General features: G+C 52.2%; 1 protein-coding gene across 2 annotated transcripts in view; it reads right to left on the minus strand.

Annotated features, from left to right (window-relative positions):
- Positions 1 to 23,176, minus strand: part of SMAD3 (SMAD family member 3) — a 113,019-nt gene that overhangs the window by 23,212 nt on the left and 66,631 nt on the right. For both annotated transcript variants that reach the window (XM_010955588.3, XM_074366272.1), the window contains exons 2-3: positions 1,796 to 1,989; positions 1,190 to 1,321 (exon numbers count right to left, since the gene is read on the minus strand). In XM_010955588.3, the coding sequence (XP_010953890.1) occupies positions 1,190 to 1,321; positions 1,796 to 1,989 (326 nt within the window). The remainder of the gene's footprint in view (positions 1 to 1,189; positions 1,322 to 1,795; positions 1,990 to 23,176) is intronic.

The raw sequence follows: 23,176 nt of genomic DNA on the forward strand, positions 1-23,176 counted from the left end.
AGGTGCTGGAGGAGCTCTGGGCCTCGGAGCCTGGGCCCCGCTGTCCTTGCGTCCCTCAACCTCCCCACTGCTTCCCGCCCAGATCGGATCATTGCCGCCTTTGTCCACATGGTCCCAACTCCCAAGTCTGAAACGCCTGTTCCTGGAGCCTCTGCCAGGCTCAACTTCTCCCCATCCTTCCAGGTCAGGTTTGAGCTCCCCTCTCCAGGGAGGCTGTGGACTCAGCCCAGCCTCCCTCATCTCTGCTCTGAAGGGTGCCAGCCTCAAACGGCCCTTTGGCTCTGCTGCCTGCTCCCGTGCAAATGCACATGTCTCTCCATGGGATGTCTTAGCTTCCCAACTGGGACGCAAGTCCCATGACAGCAGAGACGGTGGCTCGATTTCTCTGAATGACCCCCAGACCCTGACATAGCTCTCCTAAGCTTTGCTGAATGAGCAGTGGGGGGCAACCCTCCCCTAGGGGCCAGCACCGCCTGTGAAGGATGAAAGGCTGGATCTGTAAAGCGGGTCTCTCATTAATGCTCTGACCCCCACCCGCAGGCCTGTGGTCAACCTCAGCACAGTGAGCTCGCCCAGGGTGCAGGGCTCATCCCAACCAGACGGCTCCGAGAGGAACGCGGGGCATCACTGCCCCAGTCACAGTCCCTGTGCTGGGACTGGCCGAGGGCTGCCAATTGGTTTTCCTGGACGCCCAGAGTGCTGGTGATTCACACTTTATTTGCATGTAAATGAGGGGCTTCTAAAAACAACTGCGCTCTGACAGTGGAGCCCACTTCTCCCCATGGAGGAAAGCCTCCCACCCAGGTTTTGAGCCCCCCTAGGCTTACTTACAAGGCCAGATCTCCGTGCGCGGCCCAGCCCCGCTCGCCCACTGCCTCTGCAGGCCCCCGGGCCATCGGGGATCCTGCCTGAACTCCAGCCCCAGCCTCGAGGGCGGTGAGAGAAACACAGCGTTGCTATTTCCGCTTCCAAAATAAATGACTGCACCGAGGCCGGGCGGAAGGGTCACGCCGCCGCTCCCCCGTGCCAAGAAAAGCATCATTAGTGAGCGGGGAGCCAAGGCCACGGGTCCTCTCCCAACAGGGATGCGGTTCTGAGTCAGGGGCCTCGGGCCAGCATGTGTGCAGAGACGGGGTGACGGGGGACGGAGCCCGGGGCTGCGCGGCACCTCACTGCCCCGGGGGCGTACCTGGAATATTGCTCTGGGGCTCGATGCCCGCGGGGAAGTTAGTGTTTTCAGGGATGGAATGGCTGTAGTCGTCCAGCGGGGGGAACTCGGCCGGGATCTCTGTGTGGCGTGGCACCAACACGGGAGGTAGAACTGTCCGGAGGAGACAGAGCAGAGGGATCAGCGCTGATGGCGGGCTGGCACCAGAGCCCCTGCACCCCCAAACGTACTGGGGGCCCTCCCTTAGGAAGAGGAGGGGGAAGGGGAAAGGGAAGGGATGGGGTTGGGGGTAATGAGGAAAGGGAAGAGGGGGAGGGGATGGGAAGGGGGAGAAGGGGAGGGTGAAGGAGAGGGGGAAGGGGAGGGAAAAAGAAGAGGGGGAGGGGAGAGGGGGAAGCAGAAGGAGGGGAAGTGGGGGAGGGGAGGGGAAGCAGAGGAGAGGAGGGGGAGGGAAGGAGAAAGGGGGGGAGGGAAGGAAAAAGGGGGGAGGGAAGGAGAAAGGGGGAGAGAGGGGAGGAGGAGCGAAAGCAGGGGGAAGGGATGGAAAAGGGGAAAGGCGGAGGGGGAGAGAAGGGGGGAGGGGAGGGGGAAGGCCGCGTGGTGTCAGTAGCTGCACACAGCACGTACCTGGGGTCTCCACCCTCTGATAGTGGTAGGGATTCACGCAGACCTCGTCCTTCTTCATGTTGAAGGCAAACTCACACAGCTCCATGGCCCGCAGCTCGTGGTGACTGTGCAGGTCGGGCCATCGCCACAGGCGGCAGTAGATGACATGGGGGAGCCCCTTTCGGTGGGACACCTGCAGCCGGCCGTCCAGGGACCTGTCATGAACAAGAGGGTCAATAACAGACAGTGAAGTGGGTCTGGCTGGCTTTCTCCTAGGCCCCGCCTGCTGGGCTCCCTGGACCCCTCAGGTGTCTCACCCCCATGGTGCGGGAGATCAGAGAACCTCTGTTCGCGCTGGACGGGGTCAGGAGGAGAACACAGAGGCCACCAAGGAAGGCCGAGGGCTCCTGGGCTGGCAGGGCGCACCCGGAGCCCTCCAGGCCCTGGGGTTCGTTCTCCCACCCCTCCACAGAGGGAACAGCACTGACTCATGCTCTGAAAGGGTCCAGGCCAGGTGGAGGTGTGCAGATGGGCACAGGGCTGAGCAAGAAGATGAAAGTTCTTTAGGGGCAACTGTGAGGACCACAGGGACACTGAGAAGGGAGGTGACAGCACACCGGCCCCACACCCACCCAGTCCCTCCCTCACACATTAGGAAGCAAGGAGAACCCTCCTCTTATTCCGCTGATGTTTGTGATGAGGAGGGGAGGGAAAGAGGGAACTTAAAGGGCATTTTAACTGGTCAGAGGCTGCACTGCAGACATCTCAGGGGTCCCTTCAGTTTGAGGGCTGTGTGCGCGCTGACCCTGGTGCCACCATCCACCGCGGTCGGGCGTGAGCAAGGCAGGAGCGGAGGCTGCGACTGCACACCAGGCTTGGTTCTGCAACTGTCCCCAGCCTGGCTGGGGCTGGCACACCAGCCACGGAAGTGCCCTGTCCCTGTCCAACAACATCTCCTGTGGTGACATGGCCTCTGAGCAGCTGTGACCTGGCACCCGGGCCAAAGTGTGGTCCCTGGTGGACCAGCGGCATGGCTCCACCAAAGCTTGTTCAAAAAGCAGAACCTCAGGGCCAGCCCCAGCCCACTCCATCAGAATCTTCTTCTTTATAAAATCCCCTGGTGGTCCACACAGCTAGCAAGGGGGAACAGTGCCACTGGCTGTGACAACTGGGCAGCTCGAGTGGCAGCCCAGAGTAAGATGAGAGGCAGGGGGCTTCTGAGGAGACATGAGATTTCTGGTGACGTCTGGGATTAGGCAGGTGAGAAGGGTCTGTTCACACAGAATCCTTCATTTAACAAACATTTTATGAGCTCCTTCTCTGGGTGGCCCCGGGATACAGTGGTGAGGGCAAGAGATGTCACAGGGAAACAGGCCACAGAGTGGTCCCTGCTTCCACGGAGCTTCCGTGGGCAAGATCGACATAATAAAGCAATCAGGACAGCTACAAACTAGTTAGTTACAAACTAAGCACAGGGAGCCGCAAGAGCTTGTGACACTGGGGACCTTGCTTTGCCAAAGGGCAGGACAGGGCATCTCTGAAAAGGTGATGGTTGAGTGGAAAGTCTAAAGGATGAGGAAGAACTAAGCAGGCAAAGGGGTGTGGGAGGAGGCCATTCCAAGTAGCGGGCAGAGCACGTGCAAAGGCCCTGTGACGGGTAGAAGACTTGGTAAGGGGGAAGACCAGAATGAAGACCACAGTGACCAGAGGGGAGGGAGGCTGGGGTAGCAGGCAGGGGTGAGGCTGCAGGGTCTCAGAAACCATGATAAGAGGTCCTGCCTTTTTTCTAAAAGCCATAGGAAGCCTCTGAGATGTTTAAGCAGGCTGTGCGTGTGTGTGAGTGCATGCGTGCGTGTGTGTGTGAGAGAGACAGGCTCCACAATAGTTCTGGCCACGGGAACAGGCAGATTGTGGGTAGGGGTGCTGGAGAGTCAGAGTTGGGGGGACAGATGCTCATAAATAAAGAGGTGCCTGATGGCAGCACTGGTCTTTCTACAAGAAGGCCCATTCTAGGATCGTGGGCAGGACTTTTGCAACAGCCAGGTGGGGTTGGCGGAGAGGCGTGTGTAAGCTCCCCCTCCCTGCCCCTATATGAGTGCGGGCACCCATTTTCCTGAATAAACAGAATTTGTGGACACCCTGTGAGGGAGGGATGCCCTGGAAGCACCAACCAAAGAGAGAGAGAAACAAGGATCCAATCACAGTCTCCCAGCCACCGGCCTGGGGAGGGGGAAGGACAGACAGACAGAGGTCAGGGCTGGGCTTGGGCACAGGGATGGACGGGCAGCTGCTGACTGAGGGCAGCTCACAGGATGTAATTACCTCCCCACCGTGGGGCCCCAGACCGAGGAACCCCGACAGCCCCAAAACAGTAATTAGCAGGCAGAACGTTAGCAGAGAGAGGACGGCCTGGGACTCGCCCCTGAGATACAGAAGGAGAACGGCCAGATGTGGAGTCACGAGACCTGGGGTCAAGACGAGAGGTTTGGCTCTTCCGGCTGTGAGACACCGGGCACGTCCCCAGGTCTCTGGGACCCTCAGTTTTATTTACCTCATCAATAAAATTGGAACGTTCTCCCCTCATCTACCCCTGACCTCAGGCAGCTTGGTATCCGCTTGAAAGTCCTTTGTGAAGTACCCACCAAGGCGCATTATTATTCCACATCACAACGCCACTCTCCAAACCTGGTCCTGGATGATGGGGCGAGAGAAAGGGAGAGTGGGCAGGGACAAGTGGGGACAGAGAGGGACTCAGTGGTTCCCATTCTCTTGCAGAGCCACCGGGTGCCCATAAATAGGGAAGGGGCTGAGGGCACACTTTAGTGTTTGACAAAAGCCCAGAAGAGTCCAGCTGAACGTCGGGAGCTGCCTCCGTAGGGGGAGGCCCCGGAGAGAGGCTCGGGCCAGCGGTGAGGGAGGAGTGGGGCTGTAGGGGGGAGCCCCCTCCCCCTGCCTGGTTGATGGAAGAAAGTAGCTCTCTTGCTTAAAAAAAAATATAGTAACACAGGGCAAGAGGATGGGCAGTGATGGACAACACAAAAGAGAAGGCTCCCCGCTTCCATGGGGACAGTCAGCCCGAGAAACTGAGCAGGAGGCCAAGTCCTCCTCAGCCCGGCTCTGAGCCTGGGCCTTGGGGAGGGAAGGTGGGGGACAGGATGCTCTGAGCACTCCTGATGCGGAGGGGCGCTCACACACAGCCCTAACCTCCTAACCCCCGGGGTCCAGGACAGCCGAGCCAGAGACCCAGAATGGACTTGGGCCCCACACCTGCCCGGGGACGTGCAAGGGGGCAAAGGGCAGGAAGGGGGCAGCAACGGGACACCTGGGACACATGAAGCTTGGACAGGCTGCGGTGAGTGAGCCAAGATCTGGGAGTGAGGTGACGTGGCCCTTGTGGGCTTTGGTAGCTGAGGGACGGGAAGGAGAATCAAGGAGGTGGGGAAGGAGGGCAGAAGGGAGAGACTTCAGGGTCTCGATTCCTTATCCAATCCTTTCTGTGTCCTGGCCACCTGAAGAATTATGGCAGAGAAAGCTCCAGGCAGAGAGGAAGGAGCAGGGAGAAAGGAGGAGAGTAAAGGAGAGGGATATGAGGAGGAGGGTAGAAGAGGGTGGGAGAGAGAGGGAGGGAAGGGGGAAGGGGAGGAGGGGAAGGAGAGGGGAAGGGGAGAGAGTATGGGGGAGGGTAGAAAAGGATGGGGGGAGAGGTGGTAGGTGATGGATAGTGGGAGGGAGGTGAAGGGGAGGTGGGGCAGGTAGAGGGAAGAAGGGGGAGGAGGAAGAGAAAGGGAGGGAAAGAGGGAAGGGGAAGGAGGGGTGAGAAAGGGAGGAGAGGGGAGGGGAGGGGAGGGGAAAGAGGAGGGGGAGGAGGGAGAAAGGACTTGGGGGGATAGAGAGGAGAGGGAGGAGAGAGAAGAGAGGGAGGAGGGAGGGGAGGGGGAGGAGGGGGAGGGAGAGGAGGGAGGTAGGGAGAGGCTAAGAAAGTCCTTCACTCAAATACAGCAAACTGAATGGATGCATTTCCCGCTGTCCCGCCCAAGACAGGAGAGAGCAGACAGAAGTGGGAAACAGATGCCGAACAAGAACTTAGCTGAGGGGAGTGAGCTGAAACGGAGGCCCAGTCAGAGGAAGCCACCAAAAGTGATTCCATTTGGGCCTCAGAACCCAGGGCAGACTCAAGAATTGGGGGCACCACGCATTTCTCAGGAGGAGGCTGAAAACAGGAGGATGGGTTGGAAGTCTACAGAAGAGGCAGGCAGGTCCCAGCTCCTTTCCCTGAGCACCCCCACCAGCAGGACCTCCCCTGAGGTCTGCTCCCTGCACGGGCTCTGGACGCTCTGGACGGGGCCACCAGCGCACAGCAGCGGATGAAGGGCAGGCAAGGGCTTAGAAACAGGATTTTGTGAACGCTCCCCTGCTCACTGGGCCCCCAGACCACGACAGGCAGGCTCGTGCCCCCCCCCCCGTCCTGTGGAGGAATTAGACAGCCCAGCCCATAAGAAAAGACCTGTAATAAACTCTTGGAAATAAAAAAGAATATAAAAATTCAAGGGAGGAGTTTTCCAAGGATGTCTTAAGTTTTTTAACTACTACATAAATGATTTTATTTTAAAAGCTGATTTAAAAATTAGATTCAAAACATTTTTAATTTGATTTAAAAATTTAATTTAAAAATTTTTTCAAAATTGAAGGTTGTACAATAATAAGGTACAGATCAATGGAACCTCGCAGAAGAGCCGAGAAATAGTCACATGTATTTGGACAACTGATTTTCGACGAAGATTCAAAGATAATTTAGTAGAGGAAGAACCGTCTTTTCAACAAATGGTGCGAGAACAACTGGAAATCCATACACAAGGAAATGAAATTCAATCTACACTTTGCACCTATGCAAAATTTAATAGAGCCTCAAACATAAGAGAATCTTTGTGACCTTGGGATGGGCAGAGATACCACATCAGAAGCAAATTCCATTATTTTTTAAAAAGTTGATAAATTGGATTTCATCAGCGCTTAAGCTTCTGGTCTTTGAAAGACCCTGTTAAGAGAATAAGAAAAACCAAGCCACAGACTGGGAGAAAAATACTCATAAAAAGCATATATCTGATAAAAGACCTATTTCCAGAATATATATAAAGAACTCTGAAAACTCACCATTAAGAAAACAATCCAACTATTAAAAAGTGGAACAGGTAAACGATTCGAACAGATACTGCACAAAAAGACAGAAAGATGGGAGACGAGCACATGGAAGGATGCTGGACATCACTCGTCATTCGAGAAGGGCAAACTACAACAATGAGACACCACTACGTCGTTACAGTTTGGCTACTATTTACAAGGCTGTGCCACGCGCTGGCAGGGATGCGGAGCGACTAAAAACCTCGTATGTTGCTGGTGGGAATGTAAAATGGCCCAACTTCTTTGGAAAACAGTTTGGAAGTCTCTTAAAAGTTCACAACACAAACCTACGATCCACCCGGTCCACTCCTGGGTGCCTCCCCAAGAGCAATGAAGGCATCTGTCTGTCCAGACAGAGACGCGTGTGTGAACGTTCAGCCCAGCTGTATCCGTGACGGCCCCACACTGGAGGTGACCCAGTGTGTGTCAGCAAGTGAACGGACGGCCCAACTCTGAAGCAGCCCATATGAAGGACAACTACGCAGCAACAGAAAAGGATGAACTGCCGATACACCTGACAGGGGTGAATCTAAAAATCAATCATGCTGAGTGAAGGAAGCCAGGCGTGATTCTGTCTGCGTGATAATACAGAGTAATTGAAAGGAAAGGAACAGAGCGATGTGCCCACAGTGACAGCAAGCAGATCAGTGGCGCCTGGGGCTGGGGCGTGTGGAGGGATGGGAGTAGGGGCTTAGCTGGGGGTGAAGGCCACGTCTGCTACCTGGATCGCAGTGGTGGTTTCACGGGTGTATACATATGTCAAAATGTATCAAGCTGTACATTTTAAATGAGTGCAATCTGTTGTATGTCAACTATACCGCAACTCAAAAAAGCGGGGGGCAAGGGCCTTGGGGACTCGGATAAACCTGGGTTCACGTACTGACTCTGTGGTCAGTAACTGGGTAAACATGATCAAATGGCATCACGTCTTGGGTCTTATAATTATTTTTCATCTGAAAGAAGTCCCTGCACTGGAGCGTTCAGAGGACTAAACGACATTCTACGCAGAAAGCCTTTAGCATATAGCTCGGACACGATAAATGGTACCAATCCATTGTCGTTATTGATGTAGGGCTGTTACTGCCCCCGTTACTATGACAACGCCTGGTAAAGCAAGGTATACAGTAGGCGCTCACACCACCAGGCCGCTCCTCTGCGCTAGCCACCTGGCCTCAGGTGGCCTGGTGCTTCTGATTCCCACAAGGCTTCTGTGCTCCTGGTCTCAGAGCAGCCCCACTGAGATGCAGCCGGGTGGTAAGGCAACAAGGCAGGCCTTGTAATGGTCCTGCCTCACTGGACACCGGTGCATCCAAGGGTCCGAGGGGCAAGGCTCCTCTCCTAGCATCATCACTCAGCAGTCTGCCCCCGGGCTGCAGCTCCAGGCCACCTCTCCTGGCTGCCCGGCCGGGCCCCGATGGCGATGGCGGGGAGGCAGGCATGTGACCTGCTCAGCAGTGCCCTGCAGAAGTCACTAGGTCCCTGCCCCTGCTTCTCGGCCACACTATTCCCAAACCCATGACAAAGAGGGCATCTTATTCATGGCCTTTTGTGCGCTGCTGACTACTCCTCTTGGTCTAGTCCATGCCGCCCGGAGCCAGCCTTTGTAGCGTTCCTTCTTTCTCCCTCCGTCCCACTCCAAATACACACCGACGCTCACCAAAGGAAGAACAGTGAACTGGGAGTCTGAGCTGCTGGATTTAATTTAATCGACGTGTCCGGTACACACCCTCCCCAGGCTTACAGGGCACCGGGCCCAGTTTAAATAAATCCAATAAATAAGTCTTAATTCTGAGCTGATGTTACCATAAACAGGCTCGGCTGCAGAAAAGGGTCTATTTTTGAGCCACCTCTCTCCCTGACCCAGCCCTTCCTCGTCGGGGCCCAAGACCAACTGCTGGGGCGAAGGGCACAGTCCCAGGAGCCCGCCTTTGGGCCTCCTCCCCATTTATGACTGAGATCCTGTCCCACACCCAGTGACTTCCTGATGAGAGACCCCCAAAAGCCTTTCTCCAGCAACCCTCTCAAGCTCCTCTGACAGAAGTTTTATTCCTTAAATATATTCTTCACCAGCCGAACCATTTCCTGTGGCAGGAAATTAGGTTTCCTCCCATTGGCTCCAAGTGGGACCCATAAAGTGTCCCAAAAATGGTGGTGGGAGTCGCAGCCAAGGATGTGGACATGCCAGAGTCCAGAGCTGATGGTGCGGTGGAGCCTGCCAGTGCTCTGGGCAGAGAGGCAGGGCTGGGGCCCACACGCCACTCACATCCCTGGGACCAGTGATCTGTGACCCACAGCTGTCCAGGGGCCAACGTGAAACACTGGTGGGTTTGGATATGGGGGTTGGAGAGAAGACTGGAGAGCACTGCAGAGCACGCAAGCTCCAGAAACACACTGAGATCTGTTCACAGCACAAACTACGTGCCGGGCACACTGCTACCACGTGAGAATGAAACATGGCACAACCCTAGTAAATCTTACCCTCACGGAGCTCGGAGAACTTAAGGGGCTCTCCCAAGGTCACGTAACTTGTACAAGAGCACAACCAGAACTCAAATCCAAACAGACTTACCGTATGATCTGGCAATCCCACTGCTGGGCATAAATCTAGAGAAAACTCTAATTCAAAAAGATACATGCACCCCAATGTTCACAACAGCACCTTTTACAATAGTCAAGACATGGAAACAACTTAAATGTCCATCGATAGATGACTGGATAAAGAAGATGTGGTATCTATCTACAATGGAATATTACTTGGCCATAAAAAAGAATAAAATCGTGCCGTTTGCAGCAACATGGATGGACCTAGAGATTATCATACTAAGTAAAGTCAGACAGAGAAAGACAAATATCATATGATATTGCTTATATGTGGAATCTAAAAAAAAAACGACACATGAACTGATTTACAAAACAGAAAGAGACCCACAGACATAGAAAACAAACTTATGGTTACCAAAGGGGGGAGTGGGGGGAGGGATAAATCAAGAGCTTGGGATTGGTAGATATGAACAACCATATACAGAATAAACAACAAGGTCCTACTGTAGAGCACAAGGAACTATATTCAGTACCTTGTAATAACCTATAATGAAAAAGAATATACGTATATATGTATAACTGAGTCACTATGCTGTACACCGGAGAGTAACACAACATGGTGAATAAACTATACTTCAATAATAAAAAGAAAAGACTTCAAACCCAGACCAGTGCTGAGAAATGGAGGATGAGAGGGCGGGGTAAACACTGCTACCCCATGTGCATCCCTACCAGGGAAACTGACCTCTTATCCATCATCAAACAGCTACCAAATCCCAGGTACCGTGCTGGTACTTGAGCTAAAGAAATGAACAAAAAGTAAATTTGTAAGCACTCAATTTCAGCTGAAACCTACTATACTTAAAACACACACACACAAAACTAAACTTTCTAGCTTCTTTCAGAGACAAGCTTTCTTTTTCGACTTGCTCACCGAGTAGTAATAGTTCCAGTGGTGCCACCTGGCTTTTGAGCGACAGTGTCTGTGCTGAGATCGCCCACTCCGTGTCCCCTTAAGACACAAGTATCAGAATGTGCCTTTAGCGGGGAGGGTACAGCTCAGTGGTAGAGCGCAGGCCTAGCATGCAGGAGGTCCTGGGTTCAATCCCCAGTTCCTCCATTAAAAGCTAAATAAATTTTAAGAAAACCTAATTATCTTCATCCTTAAAAAAAAAAAAAGAGAGAGAGAGAGAGTCATCAGAATGTGCCTTTCTCTCTTCTATGCCCAGGAGAACTGTTTGATAGACGAGCAAATATAAAAGCCCAGAAAACACTCCTGCCAAGGGGGCCCCTGGATCTGGTGGGGTTCAACCAGGATCCCCTCCCTTCAGTAAAACACAGCCAGAACCAAAGCATCCTTTGCTCTGAGCAGAAGTACCGCCTGCGGGGGTCACGTGCTGAGTCTCAGGGCTGCAGGTGACAAACCACAAAGGCCTACCATTCACGGAACAAAGTGTCCTGGCCAGCTAAGCTCTGGCTAAGTGTCCGCCTGAAACCCCCTCTGGAGGACTACAGACAGCTGGGACCTGAGGACCATGAGAGCATCTTGTCCAATCTCTTCCTCCTGTGGTTAGGAAAACAGACTGACAGCACTTCAAGGTCACTCAGCAAACGATCGCAGAGCAAGAAGGTGGCCTTCCCAGCTGCTGTTCCACTGGAGCCAGGCCTCAGCGCCGGTGAAGTCTGGAGCACACATGTGAGCCCACACTCCCCCCTCGCTAAGCTGAGTACAGTACAACAGTCTTATCCTTATGGGACTGAACCTTAAGTTGCCCAAAGATCTCACTCTTCAGGGTGGGTGTTTTTTTAAAAATGGGACTGAGCAATGGGTGACGCTGGGTGAAGGATGTATATATTAAATCCTGTCCCATCACCACAACTTCCTGAGGTTTGAAGTTATATTAAAATGAACAGTACCAAACAAAAAGGAATTGAGCTGTACGTGAAATACACTATTCCCCCGACCCTTTCAAAGTTTTCTTTGTTTGCTGGAGTTTAAACAGAAAGTGACATTTCCAACATCAGCCTGTTCTTGTCATTTGGTGCCACAAAGCAGGAGTCTGGGGTGGGGGTGGGGGGTTCCGGATAACTGGGGTTTCGTTGTAAGCTCCCCCACAGTGACCTCATGCTCTTGTCCAGTTTCTTAAGTGTCCTCAGCAAGTTCTGTAAGTGTGCTAAGCACGTTTTTTAATGTTCCAGTTTAGACTGGCCTGTGAGGAGCTGAAAACAGGATTTCACAACCCTTGATACCAGTCACTGAACCACTGAACCAAGAACAGCTCAGTTCCCATCTGAACTTGCAAACGGATTACGTCCGGGCACGTCCGGCTGCCAACCCGGGGGAACACGGATGAAGTGGCAGGTGAAGCCCCCGGTGCTGTGCTCCGGAGCAGTAGCTGGCCCACGCTCCCCGCCACTGCATAAGGTCTCCCCTTCCCCTGAGCTTTCCAGAGCAGTCGGCTCAGGTCCATGACAAGTGCTCCAAGCAGGTGGGGCCCGAGTGTGAGCCCCAGAGGTCACCGGCGCTGCCTGGGCAGATCCCCAAAAGAAGAATCCAAAGATCGCCCCACCCTGCCCTCCAAAGGGAGATGGATCCCTCGGGAAACAGGCCTTCTGGACCCCGGGGCTCCCCACCTCCCAAGGGGCCAGGGACGTGCACAGAGCACGTACCTTCTAGAAAAGAAGGGGGCTGATCTGGAGGAAGTTCAGCTTAATATGATCATCTGTAAATCACATGTACACCAAGAATCTTTCAACATCGAGCTATGAGTAAGGGAAGCCCCCCCGCCCCATTTCTCACCCTCAGCTTCCCTGACATCTGGGGACAGATAATCCTGCTTTGGGGTGGGGGGAGAGAGGAGGTGCTGTCTGTGCATCGCAGGGCGTTCAGCAGCATCCCTGGTCTGAATCCGCTGGATGCCAGTAACACCCCCCCCCTCCACCTGCGACAGCCAAAGCTGTCTCCAGATGCTGCCCAAGGTCCTCTAGGAGGCAAAGTCACTGCCCTAGGCCCCCTGGGAACCCGTGGGCTAAGGAAATGCTCGGGGCGTGGGAACAGGTCAGGGGAAACGGAAGCCACCGACACCCCGGGGCAGGTGTTCACCCGGCACTTCTCACTCATCTCGCTGGATACAGGGATACCGTGTGGCGGGTATCCTCGCCTTCAGTTTCGAGGTGAAAGGCTCACGTGATGTTGAGCGACTTGCCCAAAGTTGCCCAGAACAAGTCGCAAGCGGCACCCTGGCCTGAACCTGGATGCTACACCCCCAGCCCAGCTCCGGTGGCTGCAAAGCGCAGTGGGCACTCTGTCAGCACCAGAGCTTCTCCTTGGGCTCCGGGAGGCTTTGGTCCTGGTACCCTCCCTCCCCACCCCCACCCATGCAAAGAAGGCAGTTACATCTTGAGGAGGAAGAGGGCGACAAGGAAGAGGAACAGGAGGAAAGGGAATGATCCATCTGAAATCTTTCTGCTTCACAGCTTTGGTTTTCGGAAACTTGTTCTTTCTCCAAGCACCAACTTGACGAGGATTGCTTTTTCTCGAGTGTCAGCAGGACCACAGAGGTTTCCCGTCCAAAACGGAAGATGCTACAGAGGTCTGGGTTGGTCTCTGGTTACGGGGACAAGGGGGAAGAGCAGTTGCCAGGCTTCACAGAACTTTCTGGATGGCCATCTCGCTCCGCCAGTGAACGGCAGAATGGCATTAAGCCTGCGGATCATGTATTTATTTTTAAAGAGATCACTCACAGCACGTTCAGGATACACACAGCCCTTGTTAATGTTCTGATGGGCTTAAGGCAAAAAGCACGCTTCAGCCCAGCATTTTTCTTTTTTTTTTTTTTTTTTACAACCCCCACCCCTAAAGCTCACCTCATAAAATATAGGAGACTTTGAAATGGAGCCATGAATCCAGGTGTGTTTAGGTACCTCTGCTCATTCTGCAGGGGTGGGGGGGGATCCTGGCCCCCTACGGCCCGCTCCGCAGCAGGGCTGTTCACACGGCCAACACTTAGAGGCTCTCTGTCTCCCAACTGCTTCGGGGAAACGGATTAATTTGTGTATTTTCAGTTTGGGGAAAAAGGAAACAAAATGTCAGGCTGAAGCCCAGAGGACAGAAGCCTGCAGGAAGGAAGGATTCCTTCTCAGACAACCTGACACTCCACAAGCAGTGAGGGAAAGATATTCACTAGCTGCAAACGTCTAACTTGGGAGGAGGGAAAAGTTAAAAGAGAAAAGAAGGGCTTTAGGAGACTCTTAGATAATTATCTCGGCTTTAGACTCCTTTTTTTTTTTTCCTGCCGAAGAGAAAACTGGGGCTTGAAATACAGCTCTCAGCCTTCCACTAATAAACGCTTTCAGACTGAGAAATGTCTTTGATCTCCTAAAAAATAAAAAGGCAGGGCTCTGAAAAGTCACCTCCCCTGACAACTGCTATTTCTTGTCTTATCTGCCAGTGAACTTCAATATTAGCTCACTTCACTAAACAAACAATTCTGATTACAGGACTCTTAGTCATTCTGTTTTTCACTTTCCTTCACACAGCAGAAACCATTAAGGTCTGAGTTATCCTCTCCGGGGCTGTCTTTTCCCAGACCCAGTTCCCAGCCTCCCCCCTCCTGCCCCATCAGGTTTGCATGAATTGAGCCCCGTGAATCAGTGAATCACTTCCTGTGGGCAGACTGCACGTTTGGAGATGGGATTTTCCTGTCTTCTTTTTTGGGGGAGAAGCTTCTCATAGACCTTTGGGGTTCGACTAGTGGAACCGGGCGATGACGATGACAATGACAGGATGCCCTTTTGTCAAAACAAATCAAAGTTTCTGAAAGACTTCGAGAACATGTCAGACGGGCATTCGTGACTAGCGGAGCTGGGGGGGTGGGGGGTGAAGAGGGCAAATCAGGAGGTTTGGTGTTAACTGCTCGGTTTTGACTTCCTTAATTATGAGTCACCGGCCAGAGAGATAAAACCATGTCACAAGCTACAGAGCATGTAAAGGGTAAACCGGGCCACTTCTGTGACACTCAAACTGAGAGGCAGAGCTTCTGGGAGCGCTCACTCAAGCTCCAAGTTTACAACCGGCCCTAGTGAAATACCATACAACACGAGATGGGGAAGGACCATTCCCGCATTTCAGTCTTATCCACATGTACCACTCTCCTCCTATTTTTAAAGAGCCCCACCCCCCACCCCCAAAGCCTTTAGCATCCTCAAACCTTTCAGGGCAGCCACTGGGGGCGGGAGAAGGGGTGGGGGGAGCTGGAAGCAAGGGAGGGGTAGGAAATGACACATTTCTAGAAAAAGTTAGTTTAAAGACCATGAAGTTCAGTCGCTACCTTTGCAAGCAGAAAACACAGCACTTGCTTGACACCGATCTCTAACATCCCACAAACACTCTGCTTCTTTCTGGACCGATGCTTTACACGCTTACATAAGCCGTTTCCACCTAACGGGGAACAAAGACTGGGTGTCCTGTGTATTCTGGGCATCGCGATCCTGGGGACAGTCAAGCAGCCAATTAGCATTCCTTTCGGTCTAAGAGGACAGACTTCTTATTGTATCTAAACAAAAGGTTCTGGTTCATTGGGGGCAATTTCCCCTAAGACAGCAAAGAACCCCTATGGGCAGGAAGGCAGGGATTCCAAACAAGCAAGGAGGGAGGACCTCAGGCGGCACTTACGACGCCAGGGTGCCGAGAGCCTGCTGCTTCAGCTGGCCGCATCCGCTAAATGGCTCTGGGCGCAAAGCTGCATCCCAAAGCAGCTCCGCTCAGGAGCAGGGGAAGGCTTCCCGGTGAAGCCCCCTCTCCTGGGCTCCAGACACTTGCAACTCTTTCCCATCCCCGGGGCACCCAGTCTCAGCCAAGTACCCACAGAACAGCCGCCCACCCACCGCCTCATCAGACCCCCACTTCCCAAATAGCACACAGGCCTGTTTGACAGGTATGGAAATTCAAGATGCTTAACTGGCTCAAGCAGCAGGGGTAACATGTTGCAGCCACAGCACCGGAGCACGGGGCTTCTGCGTCTCCAAGCCAGAGACCTCTGGCCAGCGGCGGCATGCTGAGGTGGTATGGGGGTCCCGAGGCTCTCTTGAGACCTATGACAGGCCCAATGATGCCTGTAACTCCAAAATCATCCCGTTATGTGGCTCATTGTGCAGAAGGACCTCTCTCCATCCTCCTCTCCTCAAACTCTTCGAGTCCAACAGTCGCCAAACTCATCACCACTCAGCACCGATGGCCGGGTACGATCAAGTAGCTTCCGTGTGTTTCTGGCTTCCCTTTCCAGCTAAGACAGGTGCTCCTTGAGGGCAAGAAGACCCAGCTTAACCTCCTCTGTACCCTGGAGGGAGCATGAGGTACACTGCAACAGGCCATTTGTTCACAAGCAGGTCACGATAATGCAATTATTCCTCTGTGCATCAACAGTCAGAAGATGTGGGCAACAAATAAAAACCTCAGGCTGCACCCCAGCCTTCCGAACCCAATCAAGACACGAAGCCTTGTAGTAAAGGGACCCACAGATTTACATTACTGCCAGAAACCCAATACCAGAAATGTTCTCGAAGCAATCAGCTGGTATTGAGGTGCAATTAAACACAGCAGGGGAATGACAACCACAGGTGCCAGTTAGTTATGCTAAAGCAGCCGGTGGGGACGTGCAGGGAGCAAAAAGGCTTCTGAATGAGGAAGTTCTCCTACTTCACTTGTCACGCCAGAGACAAAGTCATCTGTGGCTAAGGTTGTAGGCAGACGGTGGATGGGAGGCTTTCCGATAAATCTGCTCAGCAAACATTTGTTGAATGGAGATTTTATCAGCGTTGGATTTACCAGAAGAGAAAGCACGCAGACATCTGGGGCCATGCTGGGGAGTGGATGGGAGTGTTTGTGGTCCTCACGCCAGCTGTGCTGCCGAATGGTGAGGGGTCTCCCGGTACGGGTCATCCCCTCTGTAAAAGGATGGGCTCAACCGATCTCGCCTTCTAGAGCTGACATTCCACATGCCTGAGAAATACACTAACTTGCCGTGAGAAGGAGCTTAAAAGTGGCTGAGTTTACACCTTCCGGTTCCTTTACTGCCTTGAGGCACGGAGGGCCTTGGAGGAAATAAACCAGAATCATCAATAGCACGAGAGCAAATAGCTGATCAGGAAGGGGGATGAGCAACTTGTAAACGAAACAACACACAGAAAGGGTAAGAGAGAAAATTTCAAGACTTTCACGCTTTCTGCAGGTTAGACGCAAACAAAGCCCCAAAAGCCTAAACGTAACAGTGGTCTCAGCAGAAGAGAGGCGGTCACAGCCGTGATGTGATAGGAAAGAATTAAGCGGGCATCAAACAACTTCCTGAGAGAGAAGGTGGCTTCATACCAGCAAGGTGAGGGAGGCTGCAGAATTTCTGCCCTCAAAGGTCAGAGGTCAGGAAGCGGGTGTGATGGTTCACAGAGATCCTCCCCTCCACGGCTGGCTTCAGCTGGATTGGCCCAGGGAACTCAGATGACCTCATGTGGTTTGTTTCAGGCTCAGGAGCCAGAGGACTTCGGAGCTGGGGGTTGGGGTGAGGCTCCAAAGATCAGCCATCTCACCATCACCCCCTTGTTCTCCCCAGACAGGAGGAAACCGAGGCCAAGCAGAGACAGCATCTCCCCAAGGATCCCTGTGCTTTTTTTGCTACTCCAGGAATCCACGATCCCCAAACTACCTGTGGCCTAAAGTGGAAAGCTTGTAGGTAACGAGGATGCTAACCCCACAACAGAGGGCAGGGCTCCCCTCCGGAGCAGGAAGACCAGGGAGTCTCTGTGAAGGTGGACTGTCTTCTGGCGCTTTCCACCCTCCACACAGGCAGCAGTCAGGCCCCAGCACCGTTCCTGTCTTTCAAGGAGGCCAGGCCCACCTCCCGGGCTCTGTAAACAGCTCTGCTCTCTCCTTCCTCCTCGGCCAGAGCACACAACACCCCCTGCCACTGGGGCCTGGACTGTTTGGTAACAATGGAGGGAACATTAAACAAGGGCTGAAGACGGGAAGTGAATCACTGGATTCTCAAACAGGCTCCTTGGAAGGAGCAGGGCGGCGGGAGGGGCCGCAGGAGGCCGGGGCCACTTGGGGGGCCTGGCGGGGGTGGGGGGAGGCTTCCCGGATGTTCTCGGTCTTGCCCCACAATAGTTGCCCTGCAGTTCTGTCTGGCTTCCTGCGCCCCAGGCCAGATCAACTTTCCTGAGTCACCCCGGCCACTTGCTTCTCCAGGTATCTGGGTTGCTCTCTGCTCTCTGCATCAGATGGAAGGAAGGATGCAGAAGGGGCACCATTTCTCCACAAACTGACCCCATTTCATCTCCACGCCCCTTAAAAAGCCTGAACATGACACCAGGAGGCCCCTGGTCTTCTCTCCCCCTCCAGCCCCCAAGCCGCTCACCAGCTCAGGGCATCAGTTGCTTACACAGATGTTCATAAACACACACACAACACAGGGGACAGTGGCGGGGCATGACCTGAGACTGCATCTAAGTGTCTGAGGGAAACGCTCTCCCCTGCCCCCCCTACCCCGTCTGTACTGACTCCCACTCAGCCCTGGTGCCACAGCACGGCCACCTCCAGGGATCAGTTGCTTCCTATAAGCAAGCTCTTCGCTAAGCACTTTCTGTTTATATACTTTAATCCTACTGGACAGAGCCCCATCAAAAGAAAACAGCAAAAGTTCAGAGAGGTTAAGATTCTTCCACAAGGTCACACAGCGAGCAGGAGAGCAGGGTTAATCTCTGAACTCCAAACACAAAAGTCCAGGGTTTTCTGAGCCGGTCAGGCTGGTGCCCTGCACACCCACTTGCCTTGAAGGAGACCTGGTGGGAACAAGATGAGACTGGGAACTGGGACCTAGCTTCCTCTGGCTCCTCGCTTTGCCACCCGGGTGACCTTAGGCAAGGTGTCCCACCTCCCAGGGCTGGTTTTCTCACCAGGAAAAAGGGGGCTGTCCAGGAAGACTGTCAGGGGGTCCTTGTGAGAGACTGCAGGTGAAGGTCCTCCACACCCTGAAAAGCGCTGCATAAACATGAGGTGTCACCAATCACCTTTCATTCTTGTGCCAGAAGATACCGCCCAACAAGGCTGCTGATCATCCACCCCTGAAAATTAAGTTATTCCTGGAACAAGCTGGTGACAAGGTCGGGAGACTTTGGGATGTGAGAACATTACAGAAATTTCATCTGAGGATAATTTATGGTATTTTTTCTTTTTAATGGTACAAGCAGCTTTGAACATAGGGTTAGAGATTAACAATTTCCTTCCTAAACCTACGAAGGTTTGCCAAGTTTTCTTGAAACGCCCCTCCTCACAGATCATGAAAGTGAAGGTCTAAAGCAGTTGCCTGGGTTTCCCAAGCCCTGGTTCTGCTATGAGTGATTGTGTGAGTTACTCCCACTCCCGGAGGCTCAGTCCTCATCTGTGAAATGGGCAGGTGGGACCAGGTATGCTTGAGACCCCTTCTCTGACGATCTGTGACAAACTGTCAATCAGAGGCTAACTGGTTTTTCAGGAGAATGTATCTGAACAATGAAAAAAATGGAGCACGTTTCTCACTCCTCGGTAGTACAGTGCCTTTCCGGCTCCCGCTGGGGACTAAACTCCCAAGGTCAACCCCTGCCCCGCCCCCGGTGGGCGTGGCTTTGTAAGGATGAGGGAATCCACAAGGTTAATTTCCTGCCGCACTCCACCTCCTACCACGCAAAGCGCTGAGCAGGAACCGCGCAGCCGCAGAACCCGCAGCTCGGAGACTGCATCCCCGTGCTCGGCCACAGAGGAGCCGAGGGCAGGGAAGGCACGCCTGCTGCAACGTTCCGCAGAGTTTCGAAAACTAGCATCAGGCCCCGCAAAGACTGTGGGAGGCAAGACCGCACCGTTCTGCCTCTTAAATCACCCCAGTTCCACCCCATGGAGGATGTGGTGCCACTAACTGCTGTTAGACCCTCACAAGCAAATCAACCACTGGCCGCGACCTGAAGTCCTTCTGAGTTCGCAAGTAAAGGCTAAAAACCTAACTGATTTAATTAAGTGAAAATTCAGGGCCAAATGTGTTCTAAACAAATACTTGCTCTTTCAAAGCATGTTTTCAAAAAAAAAAAAAATACTCCTCCATAAGAAGTTTATAAAACAAAAGGAAAACACAAGTGTATAAACTCCCCATGGAGATAATATTTCACATGGATTGCTTACTTCTGACATTCTTAGCTAAAATTCTTTGCTTATTGAAACATTAAGATCAAAACTCCTCTGTTTATAGCCATACAATGAAATATTACCCAGCCATAAAAAGGAACTCATGATTGCAACATGCAAAAACAGAGGAGAAACTGAAAATAATTATGCAATGTGAAAAAAAGTACTCCCCAAAAAGAGTATATTCTGTATAAGTTTATCAGTATAAACTTTTAGGAGATTTAAACTAACGTATAGTGACAGAAAGCAGATCAGGGGTTGCCTGGGGACTAAGGGGCAGCAGGCAAACAGGAGGGCGAAGGCATAAAGGGGCAGAAGGAAATTCTGATGGACGTGTTCGTTATCTTGACTGTGGCGATAGTTTCATGGGTGTGTACACACGTCAAACTCTAACTGTACACTTTTAACACGTGCCATTTATTATATGTCAATTATATCTCAATGCACATTAAAAAAAAAAAACCTTCCTAAACTCTCTGATGGGAAAGTGATCAGAAGTTTGATTTTATTTATTTATTTTTAATTTTTGAGGGAGGGTAATTTGGTTTATTTATTTATTTTTTATTTTTAGAGGAGGTACTGGGGATTGAACCCAGGACCTCGTGCATGCTAAGGGTGTGCTCTACCACTTGAGCTACACCTCTCTCTCTCTCTCAGCTTGATTTTAAAGTACAGGAAAGCTGGCAAAGGGCCCAGGCATATACTGCTCCAACAGACTGTGTCAGAGATGTCTCCTCTGTTCACCGCATGACAAGCTGAAAAGGGTCAATATTGAGCCATGAATGCATAGTGAATGCATTATGACGCTCTCCAAAGGCGTGACACACACACGACAGAGTTCGTTGAACAAACTAGTTATGGCCCATCTGCTACATTACTGCCTTAGCTATTTGGTTATTCTTCAGAATGTGAGCAGATCCATGACTTGATCTGGTGAAAAGTACCACTTCGGGCTGACACTGCTGGTAACAACTCTCCGTCAGTGAAAAGGCCAAAGCATCCCAGAGCAGGTCACCTAATTTTAAGTTGGCATTGAAGACGACCCTGTACACAGAGACCCCACTCCTTTTGCAGTGGTGACTGGGATGTAGACCCCAGGCTGCTCTGCTCAGAGGTCTAATCTGGCCAAGAATGGTCCACTGAGCAAAGGGGAAGTGACATGCCAGGGGAAATGACAGGGTACGCAAACCCAGGAGCACACTGCTCAGTGTCTCTCCAGCACATGGTCAGGTCCCTGAGCTCCAGATCAACGTGGTGGGCCAACCTGATGGACCACCAGGGCCCTTTCACCAGCATCACAGACTATTTTGTAAACTCCTTCCCCTTTCTTTTAAAATCTGCTTTAAATGTTGAGGTCACTACAGTTCGCTGTAATTCAGCACACTGGTTTTCAAATGTCTTAAGCTGCCAGCAGCCTCCACAGTCACTCAGGCCTCCAGACTCCTCTATTCCAGCCTCCTATTCCAAAACAAACCAGATGTGAACTCTGTCAGTCAGTAAGCCTGAGATTTGGGGTTAGGAGGGTTGCATATCAGGGCACATCATTTGGAAACCTCTTATCTAGGACACACTGAACAGAAAAGCATTTAACACACTTAAGATTGACACTAGGGGGAAGCAAAGGTGGGGGGCAGCATTAACAAGGTGAAAAATAGAATGTCGCCATTCCTGCAGGAAATTCTTTCCAACCCGTTGGTGATTTGTCCTCAAAACTTCTGCAGAGAGACCTCGTTTACTGCCAACCCAGCCCCGGGGTCGAGTGTTTCTAGTATAATTCCACGCAAACCATGGAGGCTCAGTAAACGTTCACAGATGGTGATGAATTCCTACTCCTGGCCAAGTGCACAGGGGAAAAAACCTAGCTATTAAACGTTTGAATGCTGATAGTCCTGAAACAATAGGGGGAAAAAAAGATGCATGGAAAAATGAACACACACACACACAAAAAGGAAATTAAAGATTGAGCAGTGGAGCATAGCGGGTCAGAGAGCAGTGGAAGCCAACTACCTAGTCCAGGACCAGGTTCCTCCTTGCTCCGCTGTGTGGCCTGGAGCAAGTTACTTAAGCTCTCTGTGCCTTAGTTGCCTCAAACCATTCTGTGGGTAGGCATTATCACCCCTAATTTAAAATTCATGGTGCAGGAAACTGGAACATGAGAAGCCATCCCCCGACCTCCAACCCCACCTCAGCCCCAGGTGAACTGTGTCTGTTTTCAGCAGAGTTGTACTGGCTTTTCTCGGGCTCCTGATCCCAATTCCAGGATACAAAGAAGCCAGTACCTGCTTGAAGCCCATCAGAAATAAGAGCCATGAACCAGAAAAAGAGTTTAAGGCCCAGGAGTCTAGTGGGTGTACGGGAGGCAGCCTCAAGGTACCAGATTTTCTGGATAACGGAAGACCAGCTTAGAGGTCATCTCACTCAACAACCTCAGAACACAGAGCTCTGTTAGGGAGTTCTGCCACATCCAGGGCCGAATGCAGTCTGGTCCTCAGTGGCGTCTGCCTCCCGGTCCTAGTATGCCCTTCAGGAACCCTGCAGAACAAGTGTCCCTGGCTGGGCTCCCTCTGCTCCACGTCCTCACTCCCACATCTTTCCTCAGATGCGGCTCATCTCCTGGGGACTTCTGTGTTAAGCTGACATCCAGTGAACTTTTCAAGGCCTGAGAGCTAGACCCCAGGTTCTCCTTCCCCAAATCCCCCTTGAGATTTCCCCCACTGCATCCATCTCGGTCACAATCCCACGGGAGAGGCACGGCCCCTTAACAGCCCACGATATAAAGAATTTATCAGCATGAGTAAGACATGGCTGTCCCAAAATGTTAAACAGAGTGTAACATAAACACAGCATAACAGAAAAAGTGCTCTGAACATAACAGGTGCTCAATAAATATTTATTGTGCAAACAAATGCTCCATTGAAGTCAAAGCAAGCTCCTCTCTCCCCTTCCCCCCTTCAGTCGTGCTCAATGCGGGCAACTTCCATAAAAGATACTTCCCACTGTCGGAGTTTGGAGACACAGAAGACAGCCACCAGTTAACTGGTCTGGGCTGGAGGTCAAAAACAGGCAGCGGCCCACAGATGTTGTGTTTGGCCTACGCGGTGTTTTTTAAGTTTTGAAATTAGTTGCCAACTTTTAAAAGCTGGGAGATTTCATATGTAAACCTAGATTTTTGGCTTCTCTTGAAAAAAAAAAAATCAGAAGATCTGGCAACACTTGGCTCATGCTGAGTCACCAGCGTCCCTTTAGATGGGCAAGGCGTTCTCAAGTCTCGCTCTGTCTTTACATCAGGCCCCAAGGGACCGGGGACTGGCCTTTGTAGGGCAGCCAGGCGTCTGTCTGTTTGGGGCAGTCCGATTCACACTTGCTGTCCGGGTGTCATTATTAAGAACATCCCTTTTCATTCTCAGAGTCCTGGACTGAGTAACAAGTTGTATGGCCGCCCAGCGCCTCGGCCAGCCGTAGACCTGCCTGGCTCAGCC

This window comes from Camelus bactrianus, chromosome 6 (assembly GCF_048773025.1).
Source record: "Camelus bactrianus isolate YW-2024 breed Bactrian camel chromosome 6, ASM4877302v1, whole genome shotgun sequence".
Taxonomy (NCBI): Eukaryota; Metazoa; Chordata; class Mammalia; order Artiodactyla; family Camelidae; genus Camelus; species Camelus bactrianus.